Here is a 17,149-nt window from a genome sequence, read left to right as displayed (position 1 = left end):
CTTTGAAAAGATTATGAAAAAGAAGAAAAATGTATGTGGTCTTTTGGTAGATTTTCATTCCATGGGTCTGAAAATATTAAGAAAACTCATTCTTGGAGAAATATTCAGTATTTATATATAATTGATAGTAACAATTGGTTGATTTCTTCATGTGTAGAGAATGCATACAAAAAGATTTATACAATTACGATTCAAGTACATGAATGGACAAAAAACATGAACAGACAGTTCACCAAAGAGCAAATTTATAATTAGTAAATCAACATGGAGAGATCACAACTTCAATTATCAGGCATTCGAAATAAACATTATGTAACATTATACATTTATTAAATTAGAAGAGTTTCGTAGAATGAAGATAAAAGCCGAAGCTATCCCATTCATATGCAGATAATGGCTTACATACCCTTTTGGAAAGCATTTAGAAAATTTCAGGAAAGAGAACAGTCCTCTTATTTCTTAACCTAGCCGTGCCACCTCTTACACATTTATCTTAAGTAGATAGCCCTTCAAAAAAGGAAAAAATATGCACACAATGTTCAACATTATTTATACTGGTGAAAAATGTAAAATGCCGTAATTTCTAACGATAGAGGAATACTTAATCAAATTATACTGTGTCCATTTGATAAAATATTGGGCAGCCTTTTAAGTTAATATAAGGCCTATGTCATAACCAAGCAAGCAAGTGCCTGTGACATACTGGAAAAGGAACGTAAAACTTTACATACGCTGTGATTGTAACCTAATAAAACTCGTGAGCGTAGAAATGAGAAGAATCACAGACATTAAAAACAGTCATTTTATTAAATTGATTATATGTGATATTTTTGATATTGACTTAATTTTTAAGCCATTCTAATGAAGAGTGTCCAGGGAAAGAAAGTTTTCTTAAGCTTTAAGTATATCAATAGATGTTGCTAATATGCAGTATTTTTTCATCGTATTATGATTTTATTTTGTACAGGTATTACGGAACTCCAACAGCCAGCTTGCTTAGGTTAGCTTTCATTTCAAATGCTGAAGGGGATTTTATTCCGTTTCCTAATTTATGAATCTTTATTCCAAAAGTTTTTGGGAAATCTTATGCTAAATATGAGGAATCTGAGAAGAAACAAAATTATTTTGATGACAATAACTGCCATGACATTTCCATTTTAAAGCATGTGGTTTAAAATAAATACTTATTTTCTTATTTATAATTTATAGATACAGCACTTAGAACAACTTTTGGAAAGTATCACTGAGAATGAAAACAAAATACAGATTTTGAACAACTGGATGGAGGCACAAGAGGAGAGACTGAAAACTTTACAAAAACCTGGCAGTGTGATCTCGGTGCAGAAGATGCTCCTGGACTGTCAGGTGAGAAGGCACACGGCACCTGCCCACAAGGCGTGGCCGGACTGGTTACGTGGCCGGACTGGTTACGTGGCCATGTTGTTTAGTCGCTGCTTCTGCCCCAAGGAGTAGGATACGTGGATTTACTTTCTGAGGGTCTCCTCCAAATCCCCAGGTACTTTCTTTGTTACGTAAAATAATCATCCATGGGTTTTACAAAATTGCAAAATGCTTTTTTTTTTTTTAATGACAAGCAGAAGAAGGTATTTTCAGTTATTGTTCCTAAGTCTTGGATGTTACTCCTGAAAGAAAACGTTCAAAGGGCATTTTGATTTGATGTTTTCCAATTTTTTTGTTTTTATTAACTTATTCAATATTTACAAAATTAAGGTTTCCATTATTTTTAGTGTTTCATTCTGTTTCTTCAGAGGAAAATGATTTTCTTTGACCTGCTGGGTAATGTGTTCTGAAAGGACCACTTGTCCCTGGGAACCACTGTCTAAATCACATTTGAGCTTAAAGCTCTTGGCCGTGCCCTTGGTTTTGCTCAGTTGTCATTTGCCAGGTCACTTAGTCTCTGAGATGCCCTCACTCAAGTGTAGATTAATCCTCCTTGAGTACTGCCTGGGTTGTGTCCCTCCCTATTGAAAACACTCTGGCTGTCCCTGTCGCTACAGCTGGCACTGGTTATGCTACCTCTGGACCTACTGCATGAGGGCATGACACCACTCCCCCGTTGGGGCTGGAAGGTCAGCTCATACCCCAGTTCTACTGAGAAGGTTCTAGAAGAATACTGGGTATGCTGTGGGAGCAGCAACCCTCATTAGAAGAGATCCTTGCAATCCTGTTTCTAGCCATTTCCATTTAGAATTCCTCCAGCCACCTCGGATTCAGCATACCTCCTGACGGGAAGCTCGCATTCCACAGGTCTGTGCTGCACCCGGTTAGACAGCCAGTACCGGGCAGACATGGAATGGGGACTCGATCTCTTGGACTCTTTCTACTATACCATGATGATAAGCACTCACTACCTAGACTCTTCTAAAATCTAGGTCCACATAGTAATTGAAATTATTGTAAAATCTCATACTGTAATAATTGCAAAAATTGAATTGAATGTATTGTGATTAAAATGTCTTTAGGTGTGATGTTATTTAATTATGTACCCTAATGGCGTTTTTACTCATAAAGGGGAATCTCCTGTCTCTTACACCTTCTCGTTCTATAATATCGTGCATATGAAAACCTTTCCCTCTTTCCTTTCCAGGATATAGAAAATCAACTTGCAATTAAATCCAAAGCCCTGGATGAGTTGAGACAAAGTTACCTGACTTCGGAGAGTGGGACGATGCCACTGTTAGAAGACACAGCATCCAGAATTGATGGGTTATTTCAAAAAAGGAGCAGTGTTATCAACCAGGTACTGGGACTCATTTGAAGTATACCATTTCTCTTCGTATATTCTTTCATCCTTTTTGGTTGTTGTTTAATCACAGAAACTCATGCTGTGCTAAAAACTGAGGAGTTGCTTAGAGAAATACTAAAGTAGAGAAGAGCATTTCAAATCTGCCCCCTTTTTTCCCACTGGAGAATTAGAGGTAGAGCCACCAATTCTAACACCATTGGCAGGCTAGAAATCCATTTGGCTATCTTTGTTTTGTCTAATGTACTCACAGACAAAATGTCTCCACCCCCCAGCCCCGCAGAGCATCTGGCACTGTTTCCTGGCCGGATACGCAGGAGCAGCTAAGAAAAAATACATCAGGGAGGTGCCTCAGGAAGGGAGTGATCCCGTCTCCTGTAGCCTCTTTAAGCTAGAAGCGTGGTCAGCATATGGAGAACTCCAGAGGTGGGGAGAAGCTTAGCATGTGGTGAGGAGACAGTGAAGAGGAAGAGTATAGAAGATGTCATCTTATGGAAGACATGTTATATATATAATGTTTTTGTTTTGTTTTGTTTTTTGTTTTATTGAGAGAGTGAACAAAAGAGAGCACAAGCTAGGGGAGGGGCAGAGGGAGGAGGAGGAGCAGACTGCCCGCTGAGCAAGGAGCCCGATGTGGGGACTCGATCCCAGGACCCTGGGATGCTGACCTGAGCCAAAGGCAGACACTTCACCAACTGAGCCACCCAGGCGCCCTGAAAGACATGTTAAAGTCTGCATTTACCCATTCCAGGAGTAGAGCACCAGAAGAGCAAAGACGGGCATCTCCAGCTATTACAATTTTGATGGTTCCCCACAAATGGAGAGAAAAACTATAAATACTAGCTAGTTATATAGGTGTGTCCATACTTCCCAGAGGTCCTTATTGTGGATTTATTTGTTGTCTACTAAAATCTACTTTTGATCATTTGTTCCAAGAGGAATTGGAATAACCTTTATGAATGAAACGCATAGGTGACCCTCAGCTTCCTTTCTTCTCCAGAACTCAGGCAGAAAAGTAGAGGTGAGCTTAACATATCTTGTGTGAGTCATTTGTTGAACATACCTTCTGTGAGGCACTGGGCTCACAGCCAACAGTACAAAGATAAAAAAGTAAATGGGTCCTACCCTCGAAGAGCTCACAGGCTACTAGAGGAAACATACTTGAACAGATAATCACAACATAATGAATTATAATAAAAATGTTGGGGTAAAAAAGATTGAGATAATGCAAGTAAAAAAAAAATGCAGATGGTACTATCATAGAAGGTAGACTTACAAATAAATGGAATAGAATTAAAAGTCCAGAAATAAACCCTCCCATTATACTCAACTAATTTTTAGACAAGGATGCCAAGACAATTCCAGGGTGGGGAGGAGTCTTTTCAAAAAATGGTACTAGGAGAGCTATATACCCACGTTCCAAAGAGTGAAGTTAGACCTATACCTTCACACCATGTATAAAAATTAAATGGATCAAAAATACAAGCGCTAAAACTACAAAACTCTTAGAAGAAAACCTAGGCCTCAATCTCCATGACTGGATTAGGCAATAGTTTCTTAGATATGACACTAACAGCACGAGCACCAAAAGAAAAAAATAAACTGGACTTCAACACTAAACACTTTTTTGTTTCAAAGGGCACCATCAACAAAGTGAAATGACAAACCACAAAATAGAAGAAAATATTTGCACATTTAGGGGCTCGAATCTACAATATATAAAAGACAGATAACCAAAGGGAAAGCATGAGCAAGTGATCTGAATAGCTGTTTCTCTAAAGAAGATATAAATGGCTGATAAGTACATGAAAAGATGCTCCATATTATTAATCAAGGAAATACAAATGAAAGCCACAGTGAAATGCTACTTCACACCCCCCCTCAGTCGTGGTAATAATAAGGCAGACAATAACGAATGTTAGCACGGGTATGGAGACACTGGAACTCCCATACACTGCTGGTGAATGCAAAGTGGAGCAGCTGCTTTGGAGAACAGTCTGGCAGGTCCTAAAATGTTTAAACGTGAGTTATTGTATGACTCAGCAACTTTACTCCCAAGTATCTACCCAAGAGAACATATGTCCACACCAAAAACTTGTACATGAATGTTCATAGCAGGATGATTTATAATAGCCAAAAAGTAGAAACGATCCCTCGACTTATAAATGGGTAAATAAGTGGTATATCCATGCAATGGGATATTATTCAGCCATAAAAAGGAGCGAAGTACTGATACTTGCTACAACATTGATGGCCTCGAAAACATGCTGAGCGAAAAGAGGCAGTCACCAAAGACCATATATTGTATGATTCCGTCTATATGAAATGTCCAGAATAGACAAATTCTCTCAAGAGGAAAGGTAGATTGTGGCTGGGAAAGGGTTGGGGAAGGAGGAGTGACTGCCAGTGGGTATGGGGTTTCTTTCTGGGGTGATGCAAATGTTCTGAAACTGATTATGGTGATTGTGTACTTTAAATAGGTGAGTTGTGTGGAATGTGAGTTATATCTCAATAATGCTATTTTTTTTAATTTAAAAAAAATTTTTAAAAATGGTCTCTATCCCTAACGTGGGGCTTGAACTCATGACCCTGAGGACAGAGTCACATGCTCTACCGACTGAGCCAGCCAAGTGCCCCAAAGTTACTTTTTTTAGTGCAGAAAACACAAAAGCTAGACCATCCATCCATACGTACTGCAAAGTCAGTAGAGCCTCATCTTTAAGACGAAGGGCTTTGATTCTCTGTCTAAATAAAAATCCTGGCAGCTCCGTTTTCTGCCTGTGTCCCAGGATGTACTTAACCTCTCTATGCCTCAATTTCCTGGTCTATAAAATAGGGATGATAATACTTCTTTCTAACTTTGTAGCAATGCCTATATGACACTCAATGAACGCTGCCCTACTGGCTGATCCTACTTTTAACATTTTGAAAGTGTTCCTCCTTGTTTATAGTGCAGTGAATTTTGCTTAATGGTCTTCTTATCCTTTTCCTCAAACCACATGTGCCATTTCTTTCCCATGACATTGTAATAGTCTAAGGGTTGCCCTTAAGACCACCAGTAGTTGGACCAGCTTTGTACGTGGAAGCCATGAAGGCCTTCTGTGGCCTGGACTGTGGCAGTGCCTTGTGTAGCCATGTGCCTATAGGCACCCTTCTTCCTGAATCATCCCTGCCACCCTGCTGGAAGTCCCAGCTTCCATCTCTCAGGAGTTCCCATCCTACCTCCTTTTTTCCTTAGTATCTTTTATTCTTTCTTAATGATAGATTCTTTTCCAGAGCCATGAGCCCTTATAAAGACATTCGGCCTACACAGTTGCCGATGTGAGGCTGACATTTTAGCATCCCAAGTTGTTTTTCATCTGTCCTTGTTTGGGGCAGGGTTGGAGGAAGCCTGCCTGTCAACACGGATGTGCGTCCTCCAGGTATATGTTAAGCAAAGAACAGAGGGCCTGAATGCAGGCCTGTGTGGTTACATCTGAAAGTTGATGTCCCGTCACAAAACTGTCCAGTTGGGCCAATGGAGTGATCACACTCCATTTCTACTCAAATCCTTATTTAAAATTGAGATATAATTCACATACCATAAAACTCACCTGTTTGAGTGTACAATTTCATGGTTTTTAGTATATTCACAGAGCTATACAACCATCACTACTGTGTAATTCCAGGACGTTTTTGTCAACTCAAAAAGAAACCCCCATTACTCCTCATTCCTCCCTTCCGTTAGTCCCTGGAAACATTAATCCACTTTCTAGGTCTGTGTATATGCCTATTCTGGAAATTTCATACACATGGAATCATGCAGCGTGTGGTCTTCTCTGTCCTTCACTTAGCATGTTTTCAACATCAATATTATAGTCTGTATCAGAACTTCATGGATGAATAATGTTCCATTGTATGGATATAACACAGTTTATCCATTGATGGACATTTGGGTTGTTCTCACTTTTAGGCTGTCACGAATCATGCTGTTATGAAGGTTTGTGTACAAGGTTTTGTATGAACATGTTTCCATTTCTCTTGGGTATGTACCTAAGAGGGGAATTAGCAGGTCGTATGGTAACTCTACAACTTTTTGAGGAACTGCCAAACATTTTTCTACAGAGGCTACACCATTTTATGTTTCCACCAGCAATGTATGAGGATTCCAATTCTTCTACCCTCTCACCAACACTGATTATTATCTAGCTTTGATTATAGCCATCTCAGTGGATGTGAATGACATCTCATTGTGGTTTTGATTTATATTTCTCTAATGACCGTGGATGTTCTTTAGAGCGAAATCTATTCAGTCCTTTGCCCAATTTAATTCTTTGGTTATTTGTCTTTTTATTGTTGAGCTATAAATGTTCTTTATGCAACATACAAACACATATATAGTTACATATTCTCAGTTGTATCTGAGATCATTTACATGCTTCAGCCTCTCACGATTATCATACATACTAAAGGATAAAATCTGCCCACCGTTGCATTTCCTCCTACTTTGTACTTGCCTTTTGTTTCGACTGAGCACATGCTTCTCCAATTTATGCTGACTCAAGTGTCAGGTAACAGAGGTAACATTTTACACTTAGAATGCTTTACACTTTTCAGAACATTTTCACAGACACTATGTTATTTATGTTTTTATTTATTATTATTATCTGTTTTGTGAGTAGGGAAACTGACTCAAGGGTTAAATAACTTGCCCAAGATCAGAAAGCTCACAGGTTGTTACGAAATGTATGCTCACAGATTCTGATTCCCCACCCATTATTCTTTCCCTGGGCTGTCTCATGCTGGGCTGAACTCTGTCCATGCCATCCATGCTGATCCTTCTGGCCTCAGGGCTCTTTTCCATTCACCTGTTCTAAAACTTAGTCCTCCCTGGTATTTTTCATTCACTGACCTACCCTTCCCACCTCGGTTAATCACTGAAATTCCCCCAGTGCTCTCAAACTGAAATGCCTAAGTTGGATCCCATGGTAGAATCCTTAGAAGGGAACAAAACGATGAGAGAGCCTCTTCTCAGTGATTTTCTAAATATGTTTCCACTTCTCATATAGGTCAATGAGCTCAAGACCTCCATGCACTCAGTTTTACAGGAGTGGAAGGTTTATGATAAACTGTATGAGGAAGTGACAATGATGACAATCCGATTCTGGTACTGCATGGAGCACAGCAAGCCTGTGGTTTTGTCATTAGAAGCCTTAAGATGCCAGGTGCAGAACCTTCAGGTAATGTAACCAGATCTTGGCACAGTGCACTGTTGGCAGAAAATCTCCAGTGGAATCAAGCACAGAAGTGGACACAGTTGCCTTGGTGCTGTCCACAGAGAAACACAAGACAGTATTTTAAATAACCTGATCTCTTCCTTCAGTCTCTTCAGGATGAAGCCGAGAACAGTGAAGAAAGTTGGGAGAAACTGCAGGAGGTGATTGGAAAACTCAAAGATCGCTGCCCCTCAGTTGCTGAGATAATCAAAGAGAAATGCCAAGAGACGCATGCCAGGTATGCTTTAAGATTCTGCTTGAATAACGGAGCAGATATCTTGATCTCAAACGACATGTGGTGAATGAAGTGACAGAGGCTCCGTAAAGTCTTTGTAGTTGTCAGAGATAACTGGCTTTGTGCTCTTCTGGTTTCTTCTGCTTTGAGTCATCTAGTTTGGGTAAGATTTGATTTGGGGAAGGCTCTTCCTTGCCTTGTAGCCAGGGTAGGCACTTTGAGAGGGCACAGACTAAGTGGCCGGTGCGAGCCTCAGAGACACCAAAATCCCAGGCAGAGACAGGCTACCGGGTAGTCACATGGACAATCTCTTTCACTGGAAACGTAAGATGGAAGAAAGGGGATGTTATTATTCCTCTTGAGGGGGTGATTTGTGAGGTTGGAAGGAATTCTTTGATGAACTGCATGGTAGAAAGCTCCTTCTAGGGACACCTGGGTGGCTCGGTCGGTGAAGTATCTGCCTTCAGCTCGGGTCATGTTCCCAGGGTCCTGGGATCGAGTCCCACATCGGGCTTCTTGCTCAGCAGGGAGCCTGCTTCTCCCTCTGCCTGCTGCCCCCCCTGCTTATGCTCTATTTCTCTGACAAATAAATAAAGGAAAAAAATCTTAAAAAAAAAAAAAAGCTCCTTCTAAGGGGTGTGGCCCTAGTAAATTGCAAGACTTTTATTTTGCTGAGGAGGACACGAAATTTGGCCTAAGGATAATTTGCTCCAGTGACGAGGACATGAAGCTACCCTCCGTGCCCTTCTCTACCCTCCCTCCATGCAAATTCAGCATCTCTGGTAAATCCACCGTGAACAAGTGTTGAACGACGGACACCAAATTTATACACCCTGCAGTGGCACCCTCAGCCCGTGATCCAGCCCTTACTGGGAGAAGGGAAGGAGGGAGAGTAAGGAGGAACATAGACATGTATCTGATGCCACCTTCAAAACAGGGCGGTGCAGTTTGCTATTAAAGGGACTCAGTTGTTGCCATCGCACACACATGTTCGGTTGTTGGCACAAGAATATATCAGAAGGCTTGCTGAAAAAGGTTGGAGAAAGTAGCACCAAAATGCTAATCTATACATTATCTTAGTAGGTTTTTATAATCTAAATTATATATATGTAAATTATATCTGTAGCTAATAGACAATTTTATAATCTAAAGTATAGATTAATTTAGTAGTTATCTATAGATTAGTAAGATGTCAGGTGGTAGGTAAGTAGGAAGGTGGGTAGGTAAGCTGGACGCAGATGTAAGGGTAGATAGATTTAAACATACGTGTTTTGTGGGGTTTCGTTTTCTTTTTATTTTATAATGAGTGTATGTTGTATTTATAATTGGGAAGAATATTGTTAAAAAATGCTGATCTGATAAGATTTTTGAAATGTATAAAAATAAAGCGATTGTGCCATTTTTCACCTTTTCCATCTATTTTGCGGGGTTAAGGGTATCATGAAACAAGCATTTTCATGTGCTTTAGGGGTAAATGTAAATATTATAATGCTTCCAGAAAGCTAGTTTGACCATATGTGTATATAACCATAACCTTAAAAATGTTTACACATTTTTATCCTTTGACCAAAGAATTCTCTCAGAAATCTAGTTTAAGGTCAATGTCTTGAAATGCAGAAAAAGGCCTTTTGACCAAAGTTGTATCTGAGCATTAGATTTGAAAGCAAAAATTGAAAATTACTTCAGTATCCATCCTAAACTCAAATTTGGTAATGAAGCAAAAACCAGACCATTTGCAAGACTATTATGTACAGCCATTTCAAATTAGACTTGTTTTTTTATTACTAACATGAGGAAATTTTCAAGTCATATGGGAAAAAAAGGTACTATTGTCTATATGTGGAATAAAACAGTTTCATTCCCACTGTTACATAAGGAGCATGTTGCTTTTGTAATTAGAAAATAAATTTGGAATAAACGCAATTTAAATAAGGCCTATTTAACAACCCCCCCCCCCAAACCAGGAGCCCCTCTCATGTGGGAAAGTTTTCATCAGGCATGCAGTTCAACACTTTTCTACCTTTATCTAACAGACATTCGTAATATAATAGATCTTGCCAAGCACAAAGTTGGTAGTTTTTGTTGAGAATTATAAAGTCAATGAAATATCCTAGTTTGGACTTCTGTTTATATAATGGCGATGCATTCATATAAACGGCATTTGTGTCTTCTTAACAGTCCATCTGCTATTGACTTACGGGTAGAATGTGTGCAGTGTGCTTTTGCTACAATGGGAAGGATGGTCTGAGGGTCCTGTTGTTCGTGTTGTTCTGCCAGGTGGACCCAGGTAAACCAAGACCTCGCAGACCAGTTGCAGAAGGCCCAGAGTCTGCTGCAGCTCTGGAAGGCCTATAACAGTGCTCACACGGAAGCCGCAGCAAGGCTGGCGCAGCAGGAAGCAAAGTACCAACAGCTTGAAAACATCAACATGTCTGGAAACAACCTGGCAGAGATCCTGACCCCAGCCCTGCAGGATGTAAAGGTGGTCACAGAGCCCATTGGGAAAACCAAGGCCAAGACAGCCCGGCAGATAGGGCCATGCCCCGGGGACTAGACAGACCACAGGGACAAAGAAGTGGGTCAGAACAGGTTCATGAGCACCCCACGTAGGACACGAACAAGTCTGGGATGTCCAAGGTTGGGAGGGCCAGGTGGCGGCTCAGAGGCGAGGTCTAGGCAGCAGGTAGCTAGCTCAAGGGCACCTGACAGCACCTCGCTCCAAGTTTCCCCTTTCATTCTAGCAGGTAAATCTCTAAAGCAAAAGCCTCATACAAGGTCTCAGATAGTTGAGATACCCATCTGTGCACTCATCTGCATATCTAATTTTGCTTTAGAAATAATCATGGACTCATACCACATTAACATGGCTTTCCCGTGGGTATAAAGATTTTTAGACTATATTTAAGAGTTGTATAATTTTATCCTCTTGTAATAATGAGTGCCCAGGGAGTGAATACTCTCTAGTTTTAAACCAGGTGACCAGAGGCATTGTGTACTTTCTGATACTATAGGTCAAATCAAAAAGAATTAACTTAGTTGATAACACAAATGTGATCTCTGTTTCAGATCAATTTCTACCTGATCTGTTGTTTTAAGAAACAAATTTCACATACACAGTATTTATAGAGTGGCCCAAAGTCAACTTGATTAATGAGATTCTACAGTCTCTGCAAATGAATCCATTTCTGTCATAAAATCTCAGACACAGGACAGAGTTGCACTGATTCATAAAACAGCCTTAAAGCTGTTCGACGATCAGAACCATGAAACAGAGGAATCTGCCCGCGTGGTCTCCAGTTTCTGTACACTGGCAGCCCCTGCTCTGTTGATTGGTTGTCAGTTTTAGCTCTGACATGTTTCAGAAGGTCCCCAGTGATGTGCATCATACAACGAAAGCTTAGCTTTTTCAGCTCTTTAAAACAAACAGTCACAAAAAGCCACACCTGCAATTTTAGGGCAGAAATTCTCCTAGATACTGATGGAGGAGCAGGGATGGGAATTTGTGTTATGGTAGGAGGAGGAAATGTTTTCTGACCACTGTGTCTTCTCCAGGAGCTGCAGCGTGATGTACAGAAGACCAAAGAAGACCTTCTCCAGAATTCCACTCTCCTGGATCGACTTCCGCAGCTCCCGGAGGCCAGCGCCCACGTGCCCCTCTCCAAACAACTGCACTCCCTCCAGAGGGCTTCTTACTTGGAAAAGATGCTGCTCATGAAGGCTAATGAATTTGAGGTTCATCTCATTTTTCCATTCAAGTCGTAATCCTGGACATTTGCAAGCTACCCTCCATTCCTTATATCCTATGAAGTAATAGTTTTTAGTGCTTAAGGGACTGCTCCCAGGGAAACCACAGAGTTTCCCACACATGTCTGTTCAATCACATGGGCCATGGGCAGATCTTGAACAAACGTGTTCTTCCTTGAACGTGTTAGCTTAAGAAGTGAGCTATTAGATTCCTTATACTTCAGATCTCAGGGTTACCTGGATCTCCAGATGGGGTACTTGAGTCCGAGAAGTAGCTGCTTAAAGCTAACCAGCTGTTCTACTCTTTATTCACTTTTTGAAAACACTTTAGTGCATGAGCTGTCGAAAAGCATAAAGGCCATAGAGCTCCAGTGTCACATCTCAGTATCAATCAGAATAGAACGTTCAACTAGCAAGACTGAGGGAGTAGAGTACTCACTAACCCTCCTTTGTATACCCCCTCAAGCAGGTGATCAGTCATCCCTGAAGGCTCGGTGCTTTGCCAGAGGCACAAAGTAAAAACAAGGAGTCTTCTGAATATTCATCTCTGAATAGTCAAGATAGTAACGAGCTGCGGGTTGATCAGCTTCCAAGACTATGCTTAATTCTGTTATATATGCACATGAAAATTATTTCTAATGAAAATTTCTCTTGTTCTAGTTTGTTCTGTCACAGTTCAAGGATTTTGGGGACCAGTTGGAATCTTTAAAAGGTCTCATTGTGCATGAAGAAGAGAATTTGGATAAACTCAACCATCAAGAGAAAGAAGCCAACCCTGACTTATTCCTGGTATTACCAATATTTGTGTTTCCTTAGGGTTTAGACTCACCATAGGAAAAAAATAGCCTAATGACTGGAGTTACAGAATCTGTATCTTCACTCGAGCACGGTTATTTATATGCCATTCATTCTTGGCTTTATCTGCCCTAAGGCCTAGAAAAGTACGACAACGTAGCGATCTATTTTTAGTAATATGCCACAGTACATTTAGTAGATTTAAAATTTTTTGATATCTTTTCTAATGAGCTTCATCGAACTAGAATAATCTAGGAATTGACTTTCGTGATTAATTGAATTTTTCTGCTTAGCTGAAGATCAAAATAGCCTATTAAATGAATTCTGTAGTTTTTCTTTCTTTATTAAATTAGTGCAAGTAACATAAATTAAAGAATTCTGGATCCTCCAAACTCCTAAGGACCGTTATCTGTAACGCATATTAAGAGTCCGCTAACTGTCGAACACTGTCCAAATCTTGTCTTCCACCTGTTTGTATAAAGTGTTATTGGCACACGGTCATGCCCTTCTATCTATTAATTGTCTATGGGAGTTTTCGTGCTGCAGGGGCAGAGCTGAATAGTTATAACAGAGATCATATGGCCCATAGAAGCTACAGTATTTATGATCTAGCCCTTTACAGAAAAAATTTGCTGACCCTGACCTAGAGTACTATGGCAGAGTTCTGTCGTGATAGCATGGATGTTGGGAAGGACCTTTGCTTAACGTATCGTTGACCTAGATGCTGTCCCTGGAATATTTTAAAAATAACATTTTGCTGAGTTTGCTTTCTTGTGATTTCATGTTCTATCAAAATGGGGATGTTTAAGTACCATGCTTTACTAGGGGTATTTTAAGGACTAAATTTTCATTAAATTTGTAGGTAAACTGCGTAATCTGTTGAAAGTCAAATTGTTGGCAGAATGCATGGGACTTTTGAAGGTCCTAAATGGGTCCTTTAAAAAAAAAAACAACTCATTTCCATCTTCCTTAAAGAAAAATATCTGACATAATTTTCTATTTCCTGGGCCGTTCAGGTGTTGACCATGTGTGCACCTGTTCTAGAAAAGCCACAAGATTGGGAGATCAGGGTTCAGGTCCAGCTCTAATACGAACTGGCCATTTGTGGGCTAGTCATTTACCTATTTAGGACCCAGTTTTCCCTCATTTTTGAGATAAGGATGGTCTGCAGGATCTCTGAGGCCTTTTCATCATCTAGATATCTTATTGACCTCCAGAAACCTGAAATGTAATTTTTTTTAATAGAACCATGTGCTGGCAATGACAGCCCAATCACCTGATGTTGAACATTTGAATGAAGTAAGCCTCAAGCTCCCACTTAGTGACATAGCCGTAAAGACATTGCAAAACGTGAACCGGCGGTGGATTCGGGCCACAGCAACTGCCCTGGAACGCTGCAGGTCAGAGGGTCCCATCCCTACCATTCCGTTCCAGGGCAGCTAAAATTAACAGCTTGAGCTCGGCAATGTCATTGTTTTATGACTCTGATTTGTTCATTTATAAACCTTTGTAGTGAGCTTCAGGGAATTGGATTGAATGAAAAGTTTCTTTATTGCTGTGAAAAATGGGTCCAGCTTTTGGAGAAGATAGAAGAGACACTCAAGGTGAATGTTGCCGACAGCCTCCCAGCTCTCCTGGAGCAGCAGAAAACATACGAGGTAAACCTTTGCTCTCCAGAGCTTTGTAACCTCACCCTGGGGCAGGAGTCGGGGAAAGATGCTCATTGTATTTTATTTTAAATCTGTCAATCCCAGATACCAAATATATGTCAATTGATTGTAAAATTCTTACACGTTTCATAAATTTTAACATTTTGTTTTAGTGCTCTATTTTATTAACGAGAGAGCTCCTAGATTTTCTGCAGTAGGTGGAAACTTCTAGCACAACTTTGCTTCCATAGAGTGCAAACATACGAAGAGCCAGCTAAAATACTGCAACTTCCTCTTTGCATTTTCACTAAATAATTCTCTAAAATACTGAAGCACCTGGTATAATCATAATTGCAACATTAATGATTGGACAGAGGAAGTTCCCTACACTTGTGCTGACGGACATTTGGAAATACTCTTGGTGGTTATAGGCAGATACTGCATTTTGAAAGTATGCGTGATAAGGTCACTGTAATTTTTAACGTGACTGATCTAAGTCTGTATTGTTGCATTAATGTCTTCCAATGAACCTAAACTCCCTGAATGATCTTGATTAAATTACCAGACCTCTTTATATCTTAGTTTCCTTGTCTTTGAATGGGTATGATAATAGCACTTATATCCGAAGGTTGAGGAATAAGTGAGACACACATGTTTTACACAGTGCCTAACAAGTAGTAAATGCCCAAAAAATGGGCATTAGATGTAGCTATTATTAGGCCTGTTTGCTTCTGAGATTATATCCACAGGTGATGTTGATGTGATGGTTGAGCATTTTTTGCAATGAGGCTCCAATAATTTGAAAATCAATCCTTTCACGTGTCCTCTAGGAGCGTAGATTTTAATGGGAGATGTAAGTTCCAGGTTCATGAAAAGAAATCTACAAGCCGATGTTTTCTATTTTAACTCCTATACAGATGTTAGAAGCTGAAGTTTCTATAAACCAGACAATTGCTGATTCTTATGTCACCCAGTGCTTACAACTCTTGGACACAACGGAAGTAGAGAAGAGGTAAGCTGTCTGTGGCTTACAGTGGTGGTGGTGGTGGTGTGTGTGTAACGTAACACAGTGGGAGCTGGCCTCCCACCACGTGGATCTTTACCCCTTCCGTGACCTGCAGCCTTGTCGGTTCATAGACCGTCATGGGACCAGTCTCTTAACTATTAGGATGGGGACTTGCTGTGTGGCCGTAGAAATGTCAGTCACACTTTTGTGTACGGTGTGGGGGGGGGGGGTGGCATTAGCAGATAGTAGACGAGTGCTTTGCAAATACCCGCTTGCCAAGTACAGTTAATGAAGTTTTTACCCCAAAGGATTCTTCTGTAGTGTTTTCCTCTCTACCTTTAACCTCATGACATTTTGCTATTTAAAAAAAATAATTCTTAAGGGGCGCCCGGGTGGCTCAGTTGGTTATCAGCTGCCTTCGGCTCAGGTCATGACCTGGGAGTCCTGGGATGAGCCCCGCATTGGGCTCCATGCTCAGCAGGGAGTCTGCTTCTCCCTCTGCCCCTCCCCCTGCTAATGCTCCCTTGCTCTCTCTCTCACATAAATAAAATCTTAAAATGTTGCTCTTCCCCGCGGGTAGCTGTGTCACATAGTTGTAAGAGAAGGGATTTCTCCCTGGGCTACAGGCATGGCGTTGGCATCACTGGGCAGCACCAGTCAGGCTGAGCAGAGCCCCTTGCTCCGGCTGAACCTGCTTGCACAGCTGGTCCATACGGTGGGCAGAGCCCTCGGGCGCCCTGGCCTCTTCAGTGCTTCTCTAAGTGTCCTGATGATAGCTACTGCTTTCCTCCCCAACGATACCCACAGACCTCTGAATTTTCTTTGAGCATAACTAAGAAATACAGTGTGCATTTCTTCCTAGCTCTGAAGTTATAAATTCTGGCTAGGTCCTTGTTCCGGGACAATAAACTAGTTTTGATTTGATCAGTGCAGCAAAGCATGACTCTTCCTATAATAAATAAAAGGCCTTATTTATCATGTGGTGGGTGTTATTTATCTGGAAAAGAACGAGGTGAGTAGTGGCGGAAAGCCTGTTCTTTATTGCTGACATTTTGTCAAGTACAAGCTTCAGGTAATTGATGATGTTACACGGTACCTGGTCATCATTTCCCATTGGTTCAGTATTCCGTTTTGCATACAGCATTTGGCGTGATGTAAGCTGAAATTTGTTTAAGGGATACAGTTGTGCATGCTGGCAAAATACAAAGTCTTGTGCAGCTATCTCCTGCTAAATGCCTTGTGCTGCCCCTGCCTAAGTTTCCCAACACATTTAAATTGAATGGTACTCAGATTTTAAGAAAATTTTTTTTCCCCGTGTAAATTGTGCACGTAAACAGCAGATGTGAGTTTCTATTATGTGTTGGTAGTGATTTTTTTCTACACGTTGATGTCAGGATTCTCTAACCATTTGTTTTTCCCAAGACCGGAATTTATTTCAAAGTTCACAAAACTGAAGGACCAGTGGCAGAGCGCCACCCAGAGCATCCGGCAGAGGAAGAGTGACATCGATGGGCTGGTGGGGCAGTGGCGGTACTTCACCACCTCCGTGGAGGACTTGCTCCGCTTCCTCACGGACACCTGCCACCTGCTGTCTGCAGTGAAGAGCCAGGACTGCTACAGCCTCCAGCAAACCAGAAGGCTGATCCGTGAGCTGAAGGTAGTGCGTGCACAGTAGCGCTGTGAGGACTTACAGGGCGGTCG

General features: G+C 40.9%; 1 protein-coding gene across 1 annotated transcript; it reads left to right on the top strand.

Annotated features, from left to right (window-relative positions):
* Positions 1-1,281: 1,281 nt before the first annotated feature.
* Positions 1,282-14,273, top strand: LOC103674367 (nesprin-2). The gene is made up of 8 exons (XM_008703267.2): positions 1,282-1,365; positions 2,609-2,761; positions 7,813-7,983; positions 8,127-8,257; positions 10,532-10,736; positions 11,807-11,986; positions 12,659-12,787; positions 14,039-14,273. The coding sequence occupies exons 1-8, from the start codon at positions 1,282-1,284 to the stop codon at positions 14,234-14,236; spliced, it is 1,251 nt and encodes a 416-aa protein (XP_008701489.2). The 3' UTR covers positions 14,237-14,273.
* The last annotated feature ends 2,876 nt before the right edge of the window (positions 14,274-17,149 follow it).

Source organism: Ursus maritimus, unplaced genomic scaffold (assembly GCF_017311325.1).
Source record: "Ursus maritimus isolate PB19 unplaced genomic scaffold, ASM1731132v1 scaffold_25, whole genome shotgun sequence".
Taxonomy (NCBI): domain Eukaryota; kingdom Metazoa; phylum Chordata; class Mammalia; order Carnivora; family Ursidae; genus Ursus; species Ursus maritimus.
The sequence above is the reverse complement of the archived record's forward strand: the minus strand, read 5'-3'. Positions and strand labels throughout refer to the sequence as shown.